Raw genomic sequence first — 26,244 nt, 5'->3', positions numbered from 1 at the left:
AAGAGCTTGTGGTAAAACAAAAAGCTTTAGTCAACATAAACGTAAAAACTTGAGGGGACAGCGGTCTGTTCTGAAACTTCTCAGAATAATTACCTCGTGTGAATTGTGAATAGTTTGATATTAAATCTGCTCTCTTCTACTGGTTGTGCAAATAAACAGAATAAAGTTAAGGTTAATGACAACCAGACTTGTTCTGAAAAATTACCCATTATCCCCTGGGGGCTTTTTGAAATTATCCAGAAACACATTATTGCTAGATTCAGCACTGAAAACAAACCTTTGAGTTATATGAGAGATATCAGATGGTAAATGTCACATGCATAAGGCAAGGCTCTCCTCCTTTATAATCTCTGATATTTTCCTGGTTGAATTCAAAAATAGTTTTATTGATAACGACTTCCATCAAAGACGATCAAATAATATAGTCTAATTGTTACATTTTTAGATTTTAGTCGTTAGCTGAATGTCTGTATGTTCATGCTGTGTAATAAAGTGTTCGCCTAAATGTTGTGACCCAGATGTAGAGTGCAAACACAGAGACTTCTCACACTATATTTTCCTGTATAAAGAGCAGGTATACAGCTGTTTAACAGAAGGGATACTGTCCTGGGTCAGATACATATTTTAAGAGGTTTGTCACACTTTGGCCCAAAGAAAAAAAAATCCTCAAACTAAATTGGAAATGGGCACATGCCAATTTTCTGTTAAAGGAGGAAGTGTGGGAAAAATCCAGAATGTCTAGTTGATTATAAATGATTGTCTTTCCACCAGCACTTTGCTATTTCTCCAGAGGGAAATGGCACACTTGAGGAAACTGCTTGCTCACAGGAAACCTCCTACCCTCCCATCCATTTGATGGCTGGTAATCATCAGTCATATTTATGCCTTAACCTCCTAAGACCCGAACTCTTCCACGGCATGCTGTCATGGTCCTGGGTCGGTGACTCAGCGCTTTGAGTTTATTATTATCATTTTCTAGTTTATTCTGATTTTGTATTAGTTCTTTGAGTTTGGTCGTCGTGTTTATCATCCCTACCTGTGTCTTCCCTCCGTACTCCGTTCGGGTCCTCGCGTTTGTGTGGTAAAATAGTCTGTGTGTTTCCTGTTATGCTTTGTAGGTCTGTGTCTCATTATGTCCATGAGTCCCAGCTGTGTGCCCACCTGTTCCTCGTTTCCTCATGTGCTTGCCAGTGTATTTTAGTCCCTGTCAGTTAGTTCTTGTTGTCGCGTCGATAACGTTGGTTTCCCTCTCGTGCTGTGTGTTCTTTCGTGAAATTACATTCTTGGATTTCCTAGTTTAGTTTGTTGTTTTTGTATGCCTTCGAAGCCTGCATTAAAGCAGAGTTTTTGAGTTCACGTTTTCTCCTCTGAGTCCTGCATTTTGGGTCCAATTCCTGCCTGCCACACCGCACACCATGACACATGCATTTTTAATTTCTCTTTGATATTTGGGCATATTGGGGCCCGATGAATGTAAAAACAAAGAATTACCAGTTGTTGTTTTTTTTTTTTTTTTTTTTTAACCTTATTTTTGTTTTTAAGAAATATAAGAGCCACATATGAGGATATTCGTTTAAAATTTTGATAGAACAATAGCAGAATAATGTCCTCGTAAGTGGATATCAGGCCCTTGTAGATCAAAATTTAGTATTTTGGTCTAAATAACCCAAAATGTGATGTCCACATATGTGGACACCAGGTCCTAGGAGGTCAAAGCAGAAAATGTAGTGGTGGAAAACTGAAAGTAGGACCTGCAAAACATTTTTACTTTGCTTCTTATAGAGTTTTCAAACTATTTTTTAACATTTCAAGCTGTCACAGCCATCCAATGGGATCTTTTCCCTCCAGATGGCTGGTGATGTAATGCTGTCTTTCTTCAACAACACACAGGCAGCATCTGTCACTGAAGTCCCTTTGTGGTTCATTGAACACAACACAGAGAGTCAGTGTGGGAAACTTAGATCAACTTGCTACTCACACTGGATATATGGCATCCCAGATAGCAAGACGACATTGAATCTATGTTGATTTTTGATCCGAACCGTCGTATATGGTCGGGGTTGAAATGCCAATGTTGTAACAACATTGAAATACTGTGGTAAACTGACGGTCTTACTATAGAGACGTTGTAACGATGTTGATTCACCGTTGTTTTTTTGTCATTGATATTTGATCTATTTATAGTCGACCAGGTGACAACAACAACATCGAGAAAACGTCTATTTATAGTTGACGATCATTCGGCTCCGGTCACCATCAAACACCATCGATTTGTAGTTGAGCATTAAATTGCTTTGCAACTGATCGGGTATAAAGTACCAGAGAAAGTAGATTTATTGTTCATTTGTTATCAATGACTTGGTCTAGTTCACCAGCTTTAAAAAATCGTGTCTACGTGCAATTTATGTATAGTTGACCGGGAAATTAAAGCAGCGATCACTTGGACTATTCCGCAGCACCCCTCTCACATTGGTACATCCCCCCCCCCTCCCCAGGTATTCATTGTCTTCTACAGTAGAGCGGGACATTTGATTTACTCTCAGCGGAATTGACCGGAGAAGGCATCAGTTCATGCACTGCACTGGCCTGCACCACGATTAGTATAAGGTAAGAATGAATGATTTTTTTTTCCTACTCGGTATTTCCATGTTTGCATTTGAATAACATTAAAAAAAAAACTCGTTAATGTTGTACATTAACGAGTTTTTTTTTTACTGTTATTTAAATTGTGTCTACTTCTTACAATCCGGCAACAAATAAATTGCACTGCGAACAAAGTATATCAACAAAGAAAACATTTTTGTTTCATAATTTCTTCGTTATATTCCCTTACAAAGCTAGCTTTAACGCTTCGATGTTTCCTTTGTTCTTGCCGTCGCCTCGGCGCTTGACCCAGACTTTCGCTCTGTAGTTGCTTAGTACTACAAAAAATTCTAAATCTGTGATATATGATTGATAAACGTAAAGTTAACTGTATAAACGTGTTCAATGACTTTGTTACTTTTGATGATTGGAGAGCACTCGCTTCAATTCGCACACGAAAACTTTAGACTCAGTTTGAATGCTCACGCAGCATGCGTGACTGTACGTTGCACGCTCACCTAACTTTACGTTGCACGCGTACATGACTTTCCGTTTGTGCCTTGAATAATGAATAAGGCTACGTCCACACGTACCAGCGTATTTTTGAAACCGCTGATTTTTCTATGCGTTTGCACCTTTTGTCCACACGTAATGTATGTCTGGCCGTACATTGTGTTTGTATTTCCAGGCACATTTCACGAAGCAGAACGCAGTCTTCAGAGATATCCACGTGAACGCTGTGATACGTCTGACCTTCAGTCCGAAGAAGAAACCCAGACCAGTCTTAAAAGAAAGCACAAGTAAAACCTTTTTATTCACAAACATATCTTTGATTGTTAAGAATTTATGATCTTGTCTTTTATACATATCTGTGGTGCTTGCATACTGCAATATCGCCACATAATATAGTCCAAAAAGTGGAAGTTTGTAAACTTTTTAAAAATGCAAAGCCTTGTACACTTGTGCACTTCAAAAATTCATTGTATACTGTACCTTCTTGCACGTCTCTGTTTCCTGTGTGTGTTGTTAGAAATCAAACTAACTTTAGGAAACAATATGCCAAAAGCATATTTACAATTACTTAAGACCGTTTTTAATTTATTTTCTTTAGACCAAATCCCCTGTACACATATACGGACTCAGAGGATGAGCAGCCTACAAAAAAACGGTTTCCCCAGGCCCCTCGAGTGAAAATACCAGGTAATAAAATACTGTCTAGTGTCTGTGTACATATCTGTGTCTGACACGAGGAAACTTTTTTGACAAGTTGTCTGTATTCTTAAATACTTAAAAAATTATCTTTTTCTAAACAGCCCTCATCACTCCGCAGTCTGCCCCCCAGCCCACTGATAGCAACCATCATAATGCCCCACCCAGCTTCCGGCACCTTTCGCCACTCCGGCACAAACCGACACAGCTTTGCGATCTCCCCAGCATGCAGAGTCTGATGTCTTCCCTATAGATGGTATGCTTTTAAAAAAGCTTTAAAGCTGCATCACAATGTCATTGTACTCTTATCTAAAAAAAAAACCTAATTTATACTCCTGAATGTCATCTTGTTGTGATTTTTTTTTTTCTGTAGATTCCAGAGACTCTGTGAGGCCACTATTACAAGGCAAGTTTGAAAATCTTGGAATTTCAGTTTACATGGTATAACAAATATATGTGACAGGCAAAAACTAGTAAACACTTTTAGCAGTTACAAGAACTAACAAATGAATATCCAACAAAAGGGAATAGAAATACATTGCACTGCCAATACTTTGGTTTATTCTTTGTATGACTTGAAAATCAGGCTTTAGAGAAAACCAAATGACATGTTTCTATCATCAATTACATGAAGTAAACACACAGGCACTTGCATACACATTTAAGACATGAGACTCGCTAATTCCATCTCATAAAATGTGTCTATAGGTGAGACGCTTTGCGTTGATTGGTGCTGCTGGACCACACTGGAGGTGCGAGTCCGCCGTGTAATGGTTTATGCCATTACAAAGGAGCTGGCCTCTGTACTCAACTGGACAGGGGAAAAAAAACCAAGGACCAGACAAAGCAAAAAAGGGCATTTAAAGAGACAGCGCTGTGCAGATGCATATTTGGTAAGTTTTAACATTTATTGTAGTTTTATGAGCCTAAAGTGAACAATAAAGGGATCAATTGATGTGCTGGGTGCGTTTCACATTTCCTATGTCTGTTTTTTGCTATATTACTTTGTCTTTCTTAATAACAAGACTTTCATGTCCGGTTAATCTGGAGATGGAGTCTTTGGTCTTCGGCTTGTTTTGTCCTCGGGTTGTACACTTTGTACAGCCCGAGGACCCATGTTTTCTTTTTTTTTTTTAAAGGATACACGGCACACCATGCTAAGACATATCGCATTTTCAGCTTATAGCTCTTTGGGAATCAAATGCGGCAGTTTGCTGATTTCCGCCTGGTGACTTTCATGTTCATCAGCCTAGGAGTTTACATACTTTCTCCCTGCTGAAGACAATTAACAAGAGCTTATTCATGTGCTCTAATTCCCTTTTTTTGTGTTTGTTTTTTTGTGTGTGTGTCTATTTTTGTCCTAGATGGCCTGGCGCAGCAGGTAGGGGCGAACTCTATGTCTGAGTTGGTCTTTGCTCAAGCAGTCCAGAAATGGCTCAGATATGCTCCAGATCGTACGGGTGGCGCGCAGGACGCACATCATCCATCCCCATCCCGGAGTAAATAATAAAAAGTGACGTGAAACATAGAAATGTAAATAGGAAACTTTGTTTTTTAATAAAGTATTTTGCAAATGATACATGTCTATTGACCTTTTTTGGTTTTTTGTTTTTTTTCAATAAAAAGCAACTGTGCGAAAGAGGTGGAAAATCAATACCATAGCTCAACAGTGTTTCAATATCAGAATCTGACATTGTTTCAATGTCAACAGTGTTAGAAAATATAACGTCGAATCAATGTCAGGTTTCAACATTGATTCAACATCAAAACCTGACGTTGTTTCAACATTAAAAATGGGTGCAAGAGTGACGTTGGGTCAACGTCACACTTCAACGTTGATTCAATGACGTCGCCTGATATTGACTCAACATTGTTTCAATGTTTCCTTGCTATCTGGGATGTGTGAAAAGACACAAAGGACACCAGTAAGTTTATTGCACTGAGTAATTTAAACTAAAACAATGGGAAAAACACTTAGTTTACTAATGGTGCAGTTGCAAAAAATATGTTTAGTAATACTATAAACCAGCCCAGGTCTAAGCACTTTTGCCTTCTTTACATCTTCCTTTAATATTTATTACATAAATGTGCACGATAGATGTTCTATTATTCAACTATTGTTTTATTTTGCCAATATAAATGTGATAAGGATGGTTCTCCCTTACACTTACACTTGGAAGCCTATGTGAACTTATAATGATGGAGCCAAGTCTAATTATTTTTTCTTTCTCAATCACTGTCATGACTTTTAAAAGGAGTTTATGGGAAAGGAGTGTGCCGTTTTTCTGTACTTACAGGGTAAGAGGAGGAAATATTGTTTGTTTTCCCAAAAGATTAGAGAAAGAAATTTCATACTTAAAATTACTAATTCTGTACTAAAGATTTTACAGCATAATCTGAGTTACCTTGCCTGCAAAACACACAGAATTTAGGCACTATTTAAATTGGCTTGAAATATAATTATTTCTTCTTTCCTCTAAAACAAAATTACTTATGCACTACCTAAAATTACTTCTACATATTTCAAATTACATACAGACTACTTAAATTTACTTAAAGTATAATTAATTCCTTATTTCCTGTAAAAAACTGGCTTGTTACCCCCTTATTCTAGTGTATGTTCCCTACCTATTTGCAGGTAAATATAATTACTTTGTAATTTGACATAAAATGTGCTAAAATTTAACATAATTACAGGGGAAGTACACCCTTAGTCGTGGGACATGTTAAAAAGTGCCACCAACTCATACATTGAAAGTCTGTCATTCCCCACTCACGCAATGGGATCATGAGTGTGGGCTTAGTCAAAGTTATTGATCTGAGCATCAGGCAGCAGATCTGCTTACTATGAGGTCACCACTTTCACATAGAACTCTGTAAGTACCTCTCCATCTCCCTCCAGGTCTCCAGCTGTTCCTCTGGGACTTATTATCACCCAGGCACACAGGCGTAAGATGCTGGCTCCACATGCCTTATTGTGTCAGAGAGCCCGCTGATTGGTTCAGACTGTGGGAAATCTCAGCCAGACGTAAACCCACACATTCATATGGAGATGGTGAAGTATAAATAAGAGGGATGAAGCCAGCAGAGATCAGAACACAGATCTCCACAGAGATCTCTGCAGGACATAAAACCAGGAATGGCACCTAGAATCACTGCAGCAATGACCAATCCCCAGGAGCATCTGACTCTGGCTCACAAGGTAAACTGAAGATTTTATTTGAACCAGTTTTGATTATAGGCACTTCCATTTTTTAAATTTTAACAAGTTTATTAACGACTTTGTTCTTCATTCTGCAGCTCAGAAAACCTCAGATGATTACGCATAGAGCAAATCAATAGCTGCACTGAGTTTAAGTCTCTCCTTGGTCCAGAGTTCCTCAAACAGCAATATGAGAAGACAAACATCCTGGAAATGAGAGTTTGTTTCGTGATGCAGCTATAGCAGAAGAGAAACCTACTGACTGACTTCAAGAAGATGCAGTTTTCCTCTGAGAAGAACTCTCGAGAGGTTGAGTTCCCTCATCTGAACTCCACAGTCCAGACAAGTGTCCAGTCAACAGCGCCCTCTGGGGGTGTGGTAGACACCTACAGACTGGAGTTAATAGATGAGCTAAAAAGGCCACATTGATCAAACATGATGGGACTGAATTCTTTGAAATTCAGTGAACTTCTTCTTCTGTATGTTCAGAAGGCTTTACTTTGTGTGTTCTTGTGTGTGTGTGCAAGACGACATTTCCTGAGGAAATGACAGCAACAGTACCTTTCGTGTTAAGGAAGAAAACATCTTGTCATGTATGTAACATGAATGAAATCTGATTGCATCAGCAATTATTCTTTATCCTTACTGTACATGTTATAGTAGCATTCGTTACCTTTTGGTTTTGATATTTGTGATTTAAGTGTCCTCTTTAAGGACAGATTGTAATAAGTGACTTAACAACAATGTAATAATGATTCAAAGCTGATCTGTTATAGGATCTAAATGTTTACGAGGTTTTTTTCTAAAAGGTTTTCTTACTGTCACAGTTTTCTTGATCCTTATTGTGGGTTAAAAATGTGATTGTGATATTTGCACCTCTTGATCAATATTGATCTGTTTAATATCTTAAATGCTCTTTTTGTGGATATTTTGAGTTCATTTTGAGTTTTATGATTAATATGTTTATTTTTAATTGTAAAACATTTTTGTCTCACGATCAAATTTAAAGTTTAAGTAACATTTACCTACACAAGAGTCAATTTTAGTGATTATTAAGAATACCATGATCTGTCGTAAGGTCAGTTTTTGTTTAGTGAGTTTTTAATTAATATTTTTGTGTTATTTCAAATTAATTTGTCAAAGACACTGAGTACTGTAACTGCTGTAAACTTTGTCTTTCATAAAGACAGCTCTTTCTGATTACAGTTTTTCTTGTTGAAATCCACAAGTTGCTGTTGTGATGTATCATCACTTCCTGTTGGAGCTTTTATCATTGTTGAATAAACGGACTGCCTGCTGAAAACAATGTCTACTCATTATTTTATGTCATCACTAACATCTTTATAAAGATCAAAGACAAATGTTCTTCTATTTCTTAACTGTTAAGTTGACTGTAAATGCCTGTAAAAAGTGTTGTTCCTGTTGTAGCCAAACATACATGTTTAGTGCAAAACAAAACACTTTTATGTGATTATGAGGAGTGTTATTAATATAATTTTACTCTGTTTAATTATAGTAAGTCATGTCATCAAACCAAATAAAATTCAAACACATGTTGTGCATATCTATTTATTTCACCTTTAGGTGAATAAGAAGTTTAAAGTTTTTGGAGTCTGGATTCACGTGACACTGTGATGTGACACTCAATAAGGCACACTTCTATTGTTCTTCCATGGAAAGCAGTCAAAGGACAGAGTGTGGGAAACCAGAAGAAGCTGACTCACAGACCCCCAGAGCAACAATAGATCAAGACCTTTGCCCTGAAGGGACAGAGGATAAATGGGAGCATGACTTCAAAAACTGATGTTTTTAACTGTTATATTGGCTATTCCTCTTTTACCCAAAGTAGGATCACCATATCATTATCTTACACTACAACTACAATTTTTAAAATAAGGTGTAAAAATTATTTCATATGTAGGAAAAATGATGTGATGTAAACAGTGTTGGGCAAGTTACTTTGAAAAAGTAATTCAATTATAGTTACTAGTTACTTCCTCAAAAAAGTAACTGAGTTAGTAACTGAGTTACAATATTCTAAAAGTAATTAATTACTTGCAAAGTAACTATTGCGTTACTTTAATAAAAAAAAAAAAAAATTTAAAAAAAACGTTTAACCCTCTGGGGTCCAGGGTATAATTGGCCATTTTTTTACTACTTTTGATTTTCCCTCCACATTTTACCTTTAAAAACTATTTACTTTGCCTTGTTTGGTATCATTGTTTTCAGCACAACCTCACGTGTCTGAATTTACAGTTATGTTTTCATGTTGACATACTGTATTAACACAATTGATCTAAAATCAGACAAAAACCATAAAATCAGAGTAGAAAAAGTTGATTTTTTAAATAACCATTTCAAACTATTTACAGAACAAACAGCTGTTCTTCAATAAGGTGCCACACAAATTATTTGTGCCACTCCAAATATTTCTGTCCACTATAAAGGAGAACATCACAGCCTGATACCTGCAGGTCTGACAGCAGCAGGTGTATCACTCCTTTTTCTACCTGGAGACAGCAGTCGCCTCATTGTTCTGACACACAACACAAAACACAACACTACACACTAACTACACAAGACAACACATTAACTACACACTCCAAACACGCTAAATGTCACAAATCTCTCACATCTCAAAACTCGCTCTCTCTTTTTCTGCTCTCTCTCTCTCTCCGTCACTCCTAAAACTTCCCTGTGCTTTGTGTTTTTTTTTTGTTTTTTTTTGCTCAATAGCAGAGAGCGCTTGCTAGCGCTAACGTGGCGAAACTATTGAGGAAAAAACGCAGCGTATATATTGTTTATCATGACTCTGGTTTTACGTGGCCTATCAACACAATTTAAAACTGGTATATATCACCTTGTTGCTTTGTCTTTAAGTGGTCATGTGATTGACTACTTTATTCTTCCTCAGTCAAACAGCAGCACTCATGCGATTGTTTTGCCCCCTTAGCTCCAGGTGTTGTGCTAGACAGTGATCGTGATTACCGTCCGCGGGAGCGCGCGCAGCTGCTTAAAGCTGTACTTACGTAGTCAGCAGTCCGTGCAACTGATATAAGATGCGGTAAGCTTCAACCGTCTGTTTGTTGAAAAATAGTAACGTACCACGTTTCCTTGTTAGAAACTGTAACGGCGTTGTAACGATAGGAATAGTAATTAGTTAGATTACTCGTTACTGAAAAAAGTAACGCCGTTAGTAACGCCGTTACATGTAACGCCGTTATTCCCATCACTGGATGTAAAACAAAATTTGAAGACAAAACATTTTTAAAGTGTATGCAATTTTTAACAGAATGGACAATTCAAGAATATTTGGATATTTTAAGAGATATACCGCTCATTGTACAAAAAAAAGAATCCACTTGCAGATGTGCATGTCCATTTTCTGCTAAAGGAGGAAGCGTGGGAAAATTTTGGAGAACGGCGTTGACTGTAAATGAATATCACTCCACTAGCAGCTTGATAATTCTCCAGAGGGATTTGGCACACTCCGGGAAATTGCTCCCTCCCAGAAAACTTCCCACCCTAACAGCTGAAACTACAGTCAATTATCAGTCGTGATTGTAAATTTAAGTTCAAAGTGTATGACAATGATAGAAAACTGAAAGTAGGACAGGCCAAAATATTTTGATCTTACTCTTGGTGGATTTTACAGTGTAATTGTAAGTTTAACTATCTGTCACAGCCATCCAATGGGATCTTTTCCCTCCAGATGGTTGGTGATGTAATGCTGTCTTTCTTTGACAACACACAGGCAGCATCTGTCACAGACGTCCCTTTGTAGCTCATTGAACACAGCACAGAGAGTCAGTGTGGGATACTGAAATCAACTTGCTACTCACACTGACTTTACAGCATGTGTCAAAAGGACAGCAGAATGGTTCAGCAGTAATTTTAATAAAATCAATAGGCACAACACTTATAATGATTTATTAAAAGATTAGGTTGTAATAAATTAAATATTTGATTAAATTTTCCATTAAAAGTACACCAATTTCATCAGATATATTTTACATCTGGGCTCAGTAAAAACACAAAGCAATCAAAATGCTACAAAACTATAAAATGTACATATATATATATATATATATATATATATATATATATATATATATATATATATGTATATATAATTTCCCCATAGGTGCAACAGGATGATAAGCGTGCGCTTAGTCAAAGTTACTGATCCCAGCATCAGGCCACAGATCTCTTCCCTGGGAGGTCACCACTTTCCCTGATTCACATAGAACTCTGAACGTATCTCTCCCTCTCCCTCCAGTCCTCCAGCTGTTTTTCTCTGAAACCTATTATCCCCCGGGCATACAGGAGCATGTTGCTGGCTCCACATGCCTTATTGTTTCACAGAGCCCGCTGATTGGTTTAGACTGTGGGAAACCTGAATCAGAGTAAGACCCACACATTCATATGGAGATGGTGTAGTATAAATAGGAGGGATGAAGCCAGCAGAGATCAGAACTATCTACAGAGACTTCTACAGCATAGAAATCCAACTGCAGCAATGACCAGTACCCCAGAGCATCTGACACTGACTCACAAGGTAAGTGGAACATTGATAGAATTTATATAATATTCACAGCATGTCAGTAATCATGAGAGCTTGTGTTTTGTTAAGGCTAACTTCATCCTCCCAAATGATGTTATTAATGATTTTGTTCTTCTTTCTGCAGCTCAGAAAGCCTCTGGTGGAGAAGTTACGCAGAGAGCGAATTAACACCTGCATTGAGCAGCTCAAGAGTCTCCTGGGTCCAGAGTTCCTCAAACAGCAGCCAGACTCCAAACTGGAGAAGGCAGACATCCTGGAGATGACAGTTTGCTTCCTGACACAGCTACAGCAGCAGAACCAGCAGCAGAGAAACCTGCTGAACAGCTTCAGCAAGCTGCAGACTGTTTCTGATGAGAAGCTGAGAGAGGCTGACCTCTTTCCTCTGAGTTCCACAGTCCAGACAAGCATCACGAAAGGCAACAGCGCCCTGTGGAGGCCGTGGTAGAGACTCACATAAAGTAGTCACTAATACAATAGTTTAAAAGACCATATTGGTCAAAGATTACTGGACTGAATTCCTTTAAATTCTTTGTACTTTTTCTTCTGTAGTTACAGAAGTCTTTACTTTGTGTGCTTAATGTGTAATTTCCTGGTAAATGACACCAATATTGTTTTTCATGTTAAGAAAGAAAACAAAACTTGTCATGCATGTTGCATTAATCAAATTGATTGCATCAGCAATGATTATTATTTCTCAACATGCTACAAGCATAGGTTCTCTATAATGTTATAGTAACATATCTTTTAAATAATATGGATCATTTGATAAGAAGCTTTAGCTGTTCTTATTTTAATATCACTCTGTCACAGTTTTCCAGTGACTGTTATCTGTTTGTAAATGAACATTTTTTATGTAGATGTTATTATTACATTGTGATTAGAACCTTTGATCTGTTTTAAGGTCACTTTTTATTTTGTTTAGTAATTTGTCTTTTTGTCTTTCATAAAGACAGGTGCTCCTTTACTCGCTTTGAGTACAGTGTTTCTTGTAGTCATTTACAAGTTGTTGCTGTGATGTATCATCACCTGCTGTTAGAAGATTTATATTTTATGCGCCTCACTTTGTCTCACTGAATAAACAAACACTGCCAGATGGAAACGATGTCTCCTGATATCTTTGTTTTTTTTTTAAGGGCATTTGATCATTTTTGAGTAGAAGCTGAAGTTTCACTCTGCACATGTAATCTAGCTCTCTGCTTTCAAGACGCTTTATGGTCAACCTTTCAAAGAGAAGAAGCAGTTTCTGATAGGTTACAGCTTTTGGAACCTTTTGAATTCATTTTGAGGTCTCTTTTACTTATTTGTAGTTTATATTTTATATTTAAATGAGATACAGTTAACACGACAACTCAAAAGTCTACATCAAGAAACACCATCATTCCTATGGAGTATTATCTATGCAAGGTTTTATGCTTGTAGCAAAGAAAAGTTAAGATAAAAAGCTGGTTTACAGTGTTTTGTTTTTTCAAAAAAGCGAAACTTTTGTTGTTCAGATCGAGTCCATGTGAACTGTAGACTCAGGGTCTTGTTCTTAGCTGACAGGAGTGGCCCTCAGTGTGGTCTTCTGCTGCTGTAGCCCATTTTTTTTCAAGGTTTAACATGCGCTTTCAAAGATGCTCTTCTGCATAACTTGTTAGTTGTACTAATTGGTTTCCCCTCCTCTCAGCTCCTCTGAGAAACACAGATTAACATATAAGGGATCTAAGAGGTGCACAGAAGTGAACTACACAATTTGCAGAAGGGGCAATTTGAGATAGGAGACTTAAAGGTACAGTAGTGGCAGAGGAGAATGTAGCATCTGATGGTATCCTGTAAGATGGCTTTGGAAGTGATGCTACATAAAACAGCGCTCACTTCAGGAAAATTAGTGAAAAAATTAAACAGTGTAAGTTGAAGAACATTGTCCAGAGTTTTTGTGGAATGAGTAAGTACAGGAAACATTTCACTGTGTGTTATACTTGTATAACTATACATGTGACAAATAAAGAACCTTGAACCTTGAACCTTGAAAGTATTCAAAGGTTAGGGCGATTAGGGACAGAAATAGAAATGGGAAGAACAAGTGAAGAGTGTGTGTTGACAAAATGGAAGGAGCACTTTGAGAAGCTGATGAATGAAGTAAATGAGAGAAAGAGAGAGGCAGAGAGATGGAGAATAGTTAGTGAAGAAGAAAGTTCAGAGAATTAATAAGGAGTAAATGAAGGCAGCTATGAAAAGTATGAAGATTGAAAAGCCGGTTCATCCAGATGACTGGATGCCTGGAGAATGGAGAAGAAGTGTACTGGTACAAATTTTCAAGGACAAAGTGAAAAAAAGGTTAAAACAAAGATTAAACCAAGGTTAAAAGCAAAGGAGAGCAGCAGAGATGATTCGTGTGGATTCATTCATTTGGAGAAAGAGCACCACAGATACAGTATAATGCTTGCTTTGTGAGTGCTGGGGTTGCACTGTGTCTTTGCGGATCTAGAGAAAGCATATGATAGGGAGCCAAGAGAGGAACTATGGTACTAATGAGGAAGTAGTTGTAGCATATATATGTGAGGCTGGTGAAGGACATTTATGAGGACAGGAAGACAGAGATGTGGTATGCAGCAGGTGAGAGAAAAAGGTTCAAGATGGGGGTGGGATTACATCAGGGATCAGCTCTGAACCCCTTCTTGTTTGCAGTGGTGATGGACAGGTTGACAGACGAGGTCAGGCAGGAGTCTCCATGGATCAGTAGAATTAATTTTCCAAGTGGCCACATGAGAAACTGGGACTGTTTTGGAGGCTCCCACCAATAAGTTTATAAAGAGATTAAATTAATATTGAGCAGAGCTGAGTTCAGCTTATTGGGGTGGCCCTCCAGAGTCCTATTAGACAAATTATAAAAGTTAAACTTTTATACTTTGTCTAACTTTACCTTCACACAACCATAAAATGTAGAGGGACCCATTCGATAGTTATATCAACTGGGCTCCTTCTGTCTTTCAGGTACTGGGGTACTGCATGTCTACTTTTTGGTACTTTTTCTTTTTTGATAAATAGCAAGCGTATTATTCTGTCAGTATTGAGCAAAATCACTTCCAGCACTTTGTTGAAATAACATGTAAATAGATAGATAGTTACCCTGAGAAGGTATACCTAGTAAAGTAGCCGGTGAGAGTATCCTGATACACGTGGACACACCAACTAGTTAAAAATCAGTGGCCACTTTCAGTCTTACAATACTACTATTGTAGTCTGTCAAAAGAACATTTTCACTATAAAACCTTTGAGAAATTTCTGTTTTCTGTTTCTGTAATGACTGATGTAATGTCTTTTTATCTTTATGTTGTGCTTTTAAATACAGTGAGCACCCTAAAAAAAATTCCAAAACTGACATATAACCAGGCTCAAGTGGGTATACATTCTCTGCTTATCTCCTCTCCATCTGTTTGTGTCTATCTGCTGTCTGTGTAGGGGCTCAGGTTTCTCATTTCCCTGCCTCTGAGCCCCCCACAGCTCCATGCACAAGGCCGAACGTGCCCCAGTCACACGCCCTCCTCTTTCTCTGCTGCTGGGAGCCACAGCGACACACGGCTTCCCACACTTCTGTATGCAGCCTGCTCAGCAGCACACACAATAGAAGTGTGTCTGCTCTAACAAAGCCTCGGGACCGTTCTCAGGCAAGGAAAGCACAGAGGCCCACTTCACAACCATCTGGTTTTGCTATAACTGGCTGCTGAGAAAAAGAGACTGAGAAAATATTAAACATTAAAAATATTAATAACACTTTTAGTTCATTTTGAAGCTTATTTAATATTATTCATTTGAGTTGTCTTTCTTATCATTAGAAATAATTAAAGACAGAAACAGTGGTGCTATTTGAGAATAAAAACCCACGTATTTAAAAAATGTGGTAGTGAGTATTTGCTGCTGCAGTTGAGATGTTAATAATATGTTAGTAATAAGTTTTATCATCCACGCAGCACATTTTAAAATCTTAGATTAGTGTCGTTAAAGTGTCTGTCCTATGTCCCATCATGGTCCATGTGCAGAGTCTAAGCTTCACAGAAGGAAACAAAATTTTCCCGTGTCCACTTCAGGAAGAGCATTTTCCCACTGACCTCACTTATGTATGGCATACAGATAAAGCATCCCACCTGTTCTCTATGACAGCCATTAAATTCGCTCTATTGTCCTGAGCTCTGAGGCCCCTGATTGGCCAGAAAGCAGTGAAAGCGCAAGATGAGCAGCATAAATAAGGAGCAGGCACACAGACATAAACAGAGACATCGTCTGAACCTTTGCAAGCAAAACCAGAACTTCCCACAAGAAGAAACAGACCTCGTCATGGCTCTCTACGCAGACCTCACTCTTCAGGACACCATGAAGGAGCAACTGTTTAGGTGAGCTGAAGTTCTGCTTCTCTATTCCTAGTACGAGCTGTCCACTAGAAATGTACTTTTCACCAAAAGGACAAATATGTTAACATAGTTGTGACTTTTCTTTCAGGTGTAAACTTCACATGCTGGAGAAGAAATGCAGCACCGGAGTGGAGAAGCTGAAGGCTCTGATTGCAGAACATCTGCAGAATGGTCTCCCTCTCTCAGACTTACTGGAGAAAACAAAGTCATTGCTCACGTTAAGAAAAGCCCTGCTGACACACAACGGCTACTCCAAATATTCAAGGGACATTTTACGTCTGTTTCCCGATGCAGAGGATGACGTGGCTCCGCTGTGCTTTTAAGAACAAAACACGAACTACAAAAAGTCATCGAAACTGGATTCAAACCGCTGCATTTTTAATGGCAGTGATGCAAGCTGGATCTCTGTGTTAAAAATCTACTGACTGTTAAAAGATGCATTATTTGCATTACGACAAGGAGACTCTCAAGGGCACCTGCGGCACATTTCAACCATTTTACTGAGTATTTCTTTTTTTAAAAGGAAACATTTATTTTAGCTCATACAATATGATTTCAGTCTAGCTTTAACAGGAGCCTGTGAAAGATAACTGAATTCAGGGTCAAAAGTGGTTGTTGACTGTGCAGAAGATGTGTTTTGCTGCTATTTGTGGGATTTATGTTTCTTGTGGTTGTCAGATTTTTATGTGAAGGCCACAGAAGAAAAATCCAGCCTCGAAACTATGCAACAATTAGTTGTTGTTTGTGTAATTACTATTTTTTTTTCACCAGAATTTTAGCGGTATAATTTTTGCATTTTATACCAACAGCACAGTTACTGCGAAAATACTGAGTAGACTAACACTGTGTGATTATATTTTTGCATATGTATTTCGCTGCCTTGTTTCAAGGTATATTTGATAAAATCCCTTAATACAAACCTTTCTTTTGAAAGGAGATTCATCTCTGTTTATGCTGTGTATGCATATTTTGTTTATTCATCAGTTTCGTTTTTATTCATCCAAAGTGGATTTTAATTTGTTTTTATGTTTTTTTGCATATTTCAAGAAAATAAATATCTGAAGATCAAATTTTTGTCATGTGACTTTATTTGAATTAATTTGGGAGAATCAAACTATTTAAATATTTTGTGTTGATTCAATAAACTTTATTATAAATTTATTAAATGTATTATATTTTCACACTCCCTTGAGTGAAAATTTTAACCACCATGTTTCATGAGAAAGGCTTGATCAGTGTGAAAAGATGCTAATCGTAGACTATGATAATGTCTGAATTTGATGACATAGAGCAAGGGTGCCAATGGCAGCCCTTGACAACCATTCGTGTGTGACTGACGGGCACATCCAGAAAGGAATGTAGTGCTATGCATTGCCTTTATCCACTTTATTTCATGCTATGATATAGCAGCTTGGAATGAGACAAAAAGAGATTTTCATTCATTTCTTCGATTTCAGCTCCTCTGTCCTGGTCATTATAGCAGACCTCACCTTCTTAGCACTGACAAATATTGTGGTTATCATGAAAAAAAAAAACCCATAAGCCAGCACAACAACTTGTGTGCAGTTTTCTTGTGCAATTCTCAGTAACATGCTGACTCCCTAAATAGACACTCAGTCATCAGAGCACTGGGAGCATCTGATCTACAGTATCATACTTTAACAGGAGGACAGGACAGGACTTTAACACTGCTGTTAAGCCATCATTCAAACACTAAATTTGCTTGTGAAAAAGGGCTGCTAATCCTATCAGCATATGCAGTCGCTATATGTCATACTGTTTTATATAACACCACATTTTAGAATGATGAAATATGGTGTAAGCTATTAGCTCAAAAGAGAAGAGTTTTACCAGCATCTCTCTGTCTGTTCTACGGTCCGTCACATTTTTATGTGAACCTAACAAAAACAGTCATAGTCAAGTGAGAAATAAGCAGTTTTGCCAAAAGATGTTTATATTAAAACCTTTTTCTCAGTAAACAGCAGGTAAAGTTACCCTGTTGTTTCAGATAATGTTGCCTATTAAAAAATACGTTTTTAAACATGCAGAGCAGATTTTCAGTTTTATAGAATTTCCATGATTAAATAATCAAAAAAAGTCAAGCAAAATGTGTTGTTTTTCTGATTGTTTTATTGCGCATCACTTGGCTTGAAGAGATACATTCATTTTGAGATGTTTTACAAATAACAGCGCCTTCATTGAAGGTATGTGTGCTGTCACTCACAGAGTCAATAAGCAGCACATTTGTCTTGAAGGTTATCTGCTAAAAATGCAGACAGTTAACACATTTGAAGACCAGAAGGGACATTTCAATCAGTAAAGTATGTGGATATCACATAAAATTTTACACATGTTCAACATGCATACATACATCACTGTCAGTGCAACCAACAATATATAGGAATTCAAACTGGGAATAATAACGTCTACCTCACAATGAATCGGAATACGACTACTTTTGAATCCCAAAATAACAGCCAACCCGTTGTCTGCAAATATTGCAGAAACACAGAATCTGACCTTTACAAAAGGCATAAATATAGATTAAAGGAAAATGCTGCACAGGCAATAACCCTTCAAAATAAGATAACCCCAGAAACAAGTACAATTACAGGTACTTCTACGAAGATAGAGTTTTTACTTCCAAGCACACTTTTACACAAGTCCTTCCAAGGCTTCTACCAAGGTCTCCATAGAGCAGTGCTGACTGGACTTTTGTCTTTGATGAAGCTCGTCTGGACTGTGGAGCTAGGTAAGTTGGCCTCTCTCAGGTTCTTGTTAGAAGAAGCATTCAGGTTGTTGACATGGTTCAGCAGTCTTCTCTGGGACTGAGTCTTCACCTCATCTTTGGACAGGAAATGGACCATTTCTTGGACACACCTGGAGTAGCCCTGATCGACTGTTGCAGAGTTCACAGCTTGACGCTGCTGCTGCAGTCGTCTCAGGAAGCAAACTGTCATCTCCAGGATGTCTGCCTTCTCCAGTTTGGAGTCTGGCTGCTGTTTCAGGAACTCTGGACCCAGCAGAGACTTGAGCTGCTCAATGCTGCTGTTAATTCGCTCTCTGCGTAACTTCTCCACCAGAGGCTTTCTGAGCTGCAGAAAGAAGAACAATAATATTACTAAACTTGTTCAGTGGCACAGTTTTTAGCACAAAAAAAATCAGTTGGCTGTATGTGATATTGAAATATCTATGAGTCTCCAGTTTACCTTGTGGGTCAGAGTTGGATGCTCCTGAGAACCGGTCATTGCCGCAGTGACAGTAGGTGCCATGGCTGGATCTCTGTGCTGTAGAGGTCTCTGTAGCGAGAATCTGATCTCTGCTGGCTTCATCCCTCCTATTTATACTCCCACATCTCCATATGAATGTGTGGGTCTTGGTCTGACTGGAGTTTCTCACAGTCTGAGCCAATCAGAGAGCTCAGCAAGACAATAAAGGATGCAAGACACTGAATGGTGTTATTGCCTTAAGGATAATGGTTAGATCTCAGGGGAACAGCTGGCGGGCTGGGGGGAGGTTGATGGAGAGAGACTCACACAGCTCTGTGTGGATCTGGGAAAGTGGTGACCCTGTAGAGAAAGCTGATCTGCTGCCTGATGCTGAGATCAATGACTTTGACTGAGCACACGCTCATCATAACAACAGAAAACACATCTGAAACAGTCATGAAAATATGTTAGGCTTAGACAATCACATATTTCTGCCTTATTTACAACAAACGTGTCACAATTAGGTGTCATTTTAACTTGACTAGAATGCATCAAAGTAATACTCTTGCTCTACAAGAGATATTTTTGTTGATGCTGTTATCGCACAAAATTTTATAATACTATCGCAGATACAACAGAAACTTTCCTCAACACATATCCCTATCAACAGCTGGATTAATGAGATTTTTAATAAAGTTTGATTATTGATACAACCTAAACTCATCAGACCACAACCAGCACACGATCAATTCAGGAGTGAATTCCCTTTATCCTATCAAAATCATTATCATCATCATCATCATCAAAAAAAAACTTAAGGAAAAAGAAATTAAGAAAAAAATCCTGGAATGCAGAGAGACAATCTGAATCTGAAGAAGGAGAAAAAGAGCCTTTGAATGTTCATTAATCCAAAACATGTCTGCATTCCTTATAGCAGTTTTACAAAAGCCTGGTAATGACGAGTCTTGATGGCTGGAATTTCCATTCACAGGCAATGAGACAAAACTCGTAAACTGACTCCATAATTAATGTGATGTGCAACCAGACACACTTCTTTTGTTCTTGAAAGCAGTAAATGGGGAGAGTGTGGGAAACCAGAGAAAACCCACTCACAGAGCCCCTGAGGGACAATAGAGGCAGGCCAGACAAAGATGTCTGTGAAGGGGGAGGAATTCTTTACCACTGAATTTAAAATTTTTACATAATTTACTCACTCAAGATGAGAAAATGTTAATTTAGGGTTCTTACTAATTATATTTTTTGTATATTATATTAAATAAATTCTTTGAAAACTTTTGTTATGATCTGTGGTTTTGTTTAAATAAAATGTAAAATATTTTTTGTAATAAATTTTATTTCTAAATACAATTTAAATTAAAGAAAAGTGCCAAATTATCACACTGTTTTTAAATTACATTTTTATTTGTAGTTCTACGTTGTTACCAATGACCAATTTTAAACTCCCGACAGCTACACCATTATAACAATGTGTATTACCTGGCTACCTTTTCATGACAAAAGAAAAAGTAAGTAATATAGTAACAGCTATAATAATGTACAATTAAAAAAAATAATAAGACAAGGCATACTTTATCTAGTCCAAAAATAGCAGCCAATACATTAAATAGCTCAGTAAAATACAATATGACAAATCAAAAAAGTTTAATAAAGTTAAAAAAGAGCCTAATTAACCTGAAAAATAAAGTAGAATAAAATAAATGAGATTTTTTAAAGTAAAAATATAAAATAAAACAAAGGAGAATGTCATATTTATTACATATTTTTCTTAATAAATACTTATAATGTCCTTATATATCTGTGCAGGTATAGAAAGTAAATGCACATACATAAAATTTAAATATAAAATACACATCCAAATATACTTTGTTGACTAACAGTTAAGTTACATCCCTAATCAAAATATTTGTGTTTATACTCACTCTCCTAGCTTAATTACTGACAGTGTCTACACAACAAACTCTGCCCTCATGGGAGAGCCGGGAGCTGCTGGTGTGTAGATGAATTAGCATTTAACAAGGCACATGCCCATTGTTGAGTGAGAGCTCAGTCAATGAACAGAGTGTGGGAAAACTGTGTGAGAGTGAGTCACAGTTCAGTGTGATTAGCATCTTCAACCTCACCAGCACCTGACTATTCTCCAAAGGGGAATTGGCACACTTCAGAGGAAGATTTTCTTCACTGCTTATTCTCTTTTTCCTTGTATTTCTTTCTCTGCTGCTCTCTCTTTGGTGCCAATTCTGTAACTTTTGCCAGTTTCATTTCCACTCTGTGTAGTGGGTCATTATTTCAATCTAAACCTCTTTACTTTTTCCACTGATGGATGCCAAACTACCATGGCAATGTGATCCTTTTTAAACAGGTTATAAAGGCTTTTTTCTGCAAAGTACATTTTGATAGACAAAGACTTTTTTAAATCAATGCCACAATATATAATTTGACAAAAGATGGTGGGTAATAAATACAGAAAGGGACTCTAATAGCTAATATCTCAGGTGATATCTTATTTCTTGACTGAGAAAGTTAAACTAAATTTACATTATGTAAGTTTGGTTTAGCTAATGCACTCTATTAAAACAAAAAAGGTAATAATCAAGCTTTAGCATGGACTTATGCTATGTCTCAGATTATTGCTTAATCTTAAAACAAAAATCTACCTTTCAATCCTGCTATTTTATTTTAACATCAACAACTAATAATTGAAATGATCACACAAATATGACACTAATTTTCAGATATGGGATTTTTAATGTGAAAGGTGAATATGGCGTGCTCTCACATGTGTGATGGGATGATCAGCGTGTGCTCGAAGTCATTGATCCAAGCATCAGGGGGAAGATCTCCTCTCTACAGGGTCACGACTTTCCCAGATTCATACATGCCCCACCCATTACCCCCACCCCCAGTCCTCCACCTGTTCCCCTGAGACCTAGCTATTGTTCCTCCAGCAATAAAACAGCATTCAGCATGTTGCTTCATCCTTATTGTCTTGCTGAGCTCCCTGATTGGTCGAAATGGTGAGAAACTTCAGCCAGGCCAGAACCCACATATTCATATGGAGATGTGAGATTATAAAAGTGAGATGAAGATGAGAGAGAGAGAGATAAGATTGCTACAGCACAGATATCCAGGCATGGCACCTACAATCACTGCAGCAATGAGCAATTCTCAGAAGCATTCAACTCTGAATCACAAGGTAAATTGCCCAGCAATATCTAAACATATCTTTACAAATTGTCTCATATAATGCTTAAGTTACACTCTGGATAAAGTTTATTTATGATTTTTTTCCCTCCTTTTGCAGCTCAGAAAGCCTCTGGTGGAGAAGTTACGCAGAGAGCGAATCAACACCTGCATTGAGCAGCTCAAGTCTCTCCTGGGTCCAGAGTTCCTCAAACAGCAGCCAGACTCCAAACTGGAGAAGGCAGACATCCTGGAGATGACAGTTTGCTTCCTGAGACGACTGCAGCAGCAGCGTAAAGCTGTGGACTCAGCAGCTGTTGATAAGGGCTACTCCAGATGTGTCCAAGAGGTGGCACATGTTCTGTCCAAAGAGGAGGTGAACACTCTGTCTCACAGAAGACTGCTGAACCACATCAACAAACTGCAAAACTCCTCTGACAACCTGAGAGAGGCTGATATCTCTCGACTGAGCTACACAGTCCAGACCACCATGACCAAAGATAAGACTCGAGTCAACAGCTCCCTCTGGAGGCCGTGGTGGACACCAACTGTCAGAAGTTGTTAACAATATGACCATGTTGGTTAAATATAAATAAGATTTTCAATGTTAAATGAGAAATCTGTGCCAGATTTTTTATTTAGCACAAAGTTCTGTTGCACTGATAGTTTCTTTCTTTTTTAGAAACACAATATTGTTTTCTATGATAACATACTTTCTCTCACTGATGCATGATATGATAACTACCATAAAAACTGACCTAGCTTGGTTAGGAATGATCATACTTAACTTATATTCCTGTTGACAGGAGTTGTGAATTTTCTACCTACTTTTTTGTTTTGATATCACCCTTTCTGATGCACTTTTATGCATTGCTTTCTTATCTGGAAGATTTGTTGACCCATATTGGGTACTGGAATCATGTGTTCTATTATTAACATATTTTGCGGTGCAAAAAGCATAAATGTGTGCATAACTCAAAATATATTTTCTCTGATTGAGAGTTGGGTCACTTTCTTTAGTTTATATTAAATTACCCTGCTGTGCCTTTTATATACATACTGGAGCTGTTCATTCTACTCTGATTAAGGGCATTGACTAGAAATACAAGTTTTTGTTGCGATGCATCATCACCACTTATGCCTCAGTGAAAGTACGTAAACATGATGTGACCTCTTTATTCTTCACGATCAAAAATAAATAAATAAATAACTAAATATATTGAGTTGTGTCACTTCATCCCTTCTACTGACAAAAGATCAGTGTTGGTCAAGCTTTTAGTGGAGCAGAGTTGTCATTGTTTACTGGAGCATTACATTGTTGAGGTACATGAACCACATCTTTCAGTGAGGACACTTTCTGTTATGGCTGCTGCTGAAACACACAGAAATCGATTCATTTCTTAAAACATATGATGACTTGTAAAATAAAACTGACAATTTGATCATTCCCACCTGTTGTTGTGCCTTTATTAGTCTTAAGGTTGGCAAACTCCTCTTATTTCACTGTCTAGCATCACACTTCAAACATGTGGCCCTTGAGCCAGAACAGGCCATTTAAATGGTTGAATAAAGCCCTGAGAATGGCTTTTCAAAGCTGATAACTACAGAACAGAAGGTTTTCATGTTTAGACTACATGCTGCATTTGTAACAGGACTCTATTACAGAAAAACTGCAAAATGACAGTTCTGACTAAACTCCCAATTCTGTCCAAGCTAGAAGTCAAGCTAATCATCAGTTTTGCAGATTTCTGACTTCTTAAGGAGTTAACTCAACATGTTTTTTTTCATTTACTAAAGTAGTGTTTATTTTTAATGACAGTGGACTGGATGTGAAAAAAAGAAAGATCATTAGTTCTTGTACTTTGTAACATATACATAAGTACAAGTTGTGCAAATATGTCACCACTCTACTGTGGTATAAGACTCAAACCATGATGCTCAGATGGGAGGAAACCAATCTGGATGTTCAGCAACCATGCAGGGACCACTGATGTTCAAGCCTGCCATGAACTGGAACCAGAATCACTGTTTACAGTGAAGCAAGTTTTAAATCACCAAGAAAAAAGCTGACCACATGGACATACTAAAAGTGTCTGGTCCAGGTGTAGGTTGCTAAAGGACATCATATACGGGTGGGAGTGCATGTATTTGAGCCTGTATGTCTACTTTTGATCGTGCGCGGACAGGCACGATTACATTCAAACTTTTAGGAAGGCTCAGCTCCCAGTCGTCTCATATATGCAGCGCACTGTAATTAATATTAATGGAATATGCTCTTTACAAATCTAATCAGCGTAAATAATCAGAGATTCCAATCTAATCCACCCATTTTAGGGTGGAGCCTTTAGGTATCAAACCCGAGGCAAAGACTCAGTAATTAGAAGTGAAAGAAATGTGGCAAAGCAGATAAGATGAGAAACAAGCACATTATTTCAGTCCACGGAATCATCAAGCACTTATCCAGTACAGACACTGGAACATCACCTTGTCACTCCATAGACCTGTACACAAACCAAACTGGTAATACAGTTGTTTTATATTAAAGTTTTTGAATTCATACAATACAAACCCTCTATTTAATATGCAGTCACAGCACAGAGCATCATGTACTCCAATTTCATGAGTGGAGAATAGATTTGTAGTCCCTCACATCAATGTAGTGGCAGCCGTCCTGTTCAAGACAAGTTTAGAGTGGTATGAATCCTGCAAAATGCGACCATTCATATCAATATGGGATCAATATGATGTGAATCAACAACAGTACAAAACACTGCTTATTTATGAGAAATCATCAATGTATGTGAGAAAACAGAAGCTACAGCTTCATAATTTCTGGTGAATTTGACTACATGTCCACTCTTTATTGTTTCTTTAAGCTCTCTCGCTCTCTTTGCTGTCTCCATCCAGCCCTCTTTATCTTCTTCTCTCAGTCTTGGTGCTGGCACAAAGTTAAATATTACTGGGAACAAAAAGCATTAACAGATTCATATCTATTTACAGCAACATTCAAACTGAATGCAGGTTGCAGAAGGTTATTGACAGTCAACATCCTTTTGACTTGCTGTCACCTGGATCTGGAGCTGTACTCTAAACAAACACTGAAGCCCAATTCAATAAGAACAGGAACAGACAATTTTTAAGAACTAAAATAAAAAATCAGCTCCTTGGCTCGCAACTTGTGACATACCAGCAGACTACTGGCTCAGACGGTTAAAATTAACTAATAATCTCTAGTGATTTAAGCTAGATTAGATAAAGTTTTTAACGCTATTTATGGGACAAATAAAAAAGCAGACATTTTATAAGTCACAGCAATGTCCCCTCAGTTTGAACGTTTGCTATATGTCAGTTAAAGTGTGTTTTAAATCTGCATTACTGATTTGTGTCATGAAATTACCTCTTCATCTTCTTGCTGCTGCAGCAACCAAAGTCTTATTCAGTCTATTAAAATCAAACCAGCAACGCCTCTGTGTGAGCACACTGTAACATCATGATATCAACAACACTAGACATAAAACCTGTTTTCATGCTATCCTGTACTGGCGTCAGTTGACAAGTTGGGAAAATAAAACATCTGAAGATAATTCCAGAAAATAATACTAGAATGCGCTGTTATTACTACTATTAATATTGTTACTTTTAGGGGTGCTCTGATGAAATTTTGGGGTGCCAAAGGGTTTAAACTCGCCTATGTGCCTGGATTACAAAAAATCCAAAATAAATTCAAACTTGTGCGCTCAGTTCTTAGTTTAATTCTTTCACCCTGGAAAAAGAATACTTCAAATAAGTCATCAAAAGCCTCCCAAATATCATGCCATTCACGTCTGTGACGAGTATAAGTAAACTTCTGACGTCAACTGTACATCCACGAATTCTTAAATTATCCGT

The 26,244-nt window shown here is 37.7% G+C and overlaps 3 protein-coding genes and 1 long non-coding RNA gene across 4 annotated transcripts; 3 read left to right on the top strand and 1 right to left on the bottom strand.

Annotated features, from left to right (window-relative positions):
- Window positions 1–3,899: 3,899 nt before the first annotated feature.
- On the top strand, window positions 3,900–5,332 carry LOC135932939 (uncharacterized). The gene is made up of 4 exons (XR_010573662.1): window positions 3,900–4,048; window positions 4,166–4,198; window positions 4,501–4,685; window positions 5,157–5,332. It is a non-coding gene; the product is annotated as an uncharacterized LOC135932939 (long non-coding RNA).
- A 6,116-nt stretch (window positions 5,333–11,448) lies between these two features.
- LOC134626976 (enhancer of split mbeta protein-like) lies at window positions 11,449–12,003 on the top strand. The gene is given in 3 exon segments (XM_063472885.1): window positions 11,449–11,470; window positions 11,473–11,552; window positions 11,683–12,003. Coding segments are annotated over 3 exon segments (423 nt in total).
- Window positions 12,004–18,513: 6,510 nt separating this feature from the next.
- On the bottom strand, window positions 18,514–19,278 carry LOC134626975 (transcription factor HES-5-like). Its single transcript, XM_063472884.1, has 2 exons — window positions 19,156–19,278; window positions 18,514–19,041 (listed from the first exon to the last, which is right to left on the bottom strand). Exons 1-2 carry the CDS (start codon window positions 19,276–19,278, stop codon window positions 18,625–18,627), a joined length of 540 nt encoding a protein of 179 aa, XP_063328954.1. The 3' UTR covers window positions 18,514–18,624.
- Window positions 19,279–22,121: 2,843 nt separating this feature from the next.
- Window positions 22,122–22,921, top strand: LOC134627713 (transcription factor HES-5-like). The gene is made up of 2 exons (XM_063474061.1): window positions 22,122–22,369; window positions 22,478–22,921. The coding sequence occupies exons 1-2, from the start codon at window positions 22,256–22,258 to the stop codon at window positions 22,919–22,921; spliced, it is 558 nt and encodes a 185-aa protein (XP_063330131.1). The 5' UTR covers window positions 22,122–22,255.
- Window positions 22,922–26,244: the final 3,323 nt, after the last annotated feature.

The sequence above is a fragment of the Pelmatolapia mariae genome, linkage group LG5 (genome assembly GCF_036321145.2).
Source record: "Pelmatolapia mariae isolate MD_Pm_ZW linkage group LG5, Pm_UMD_F_2, whole genome shotgun sequence".
Classification (NCBI taxonomy): domain Eukaryota; kingdom Metazoa; phylum Chordata; class Actinopteri; order Cichliformes; family Cichlidae; genus Pelmatolapia; species Pelmatolapia mariae.
Note: the sequence above shows the minus strand (reverse complement) of the source record. Positions and strands in the feature narration are given on the sequence as shown.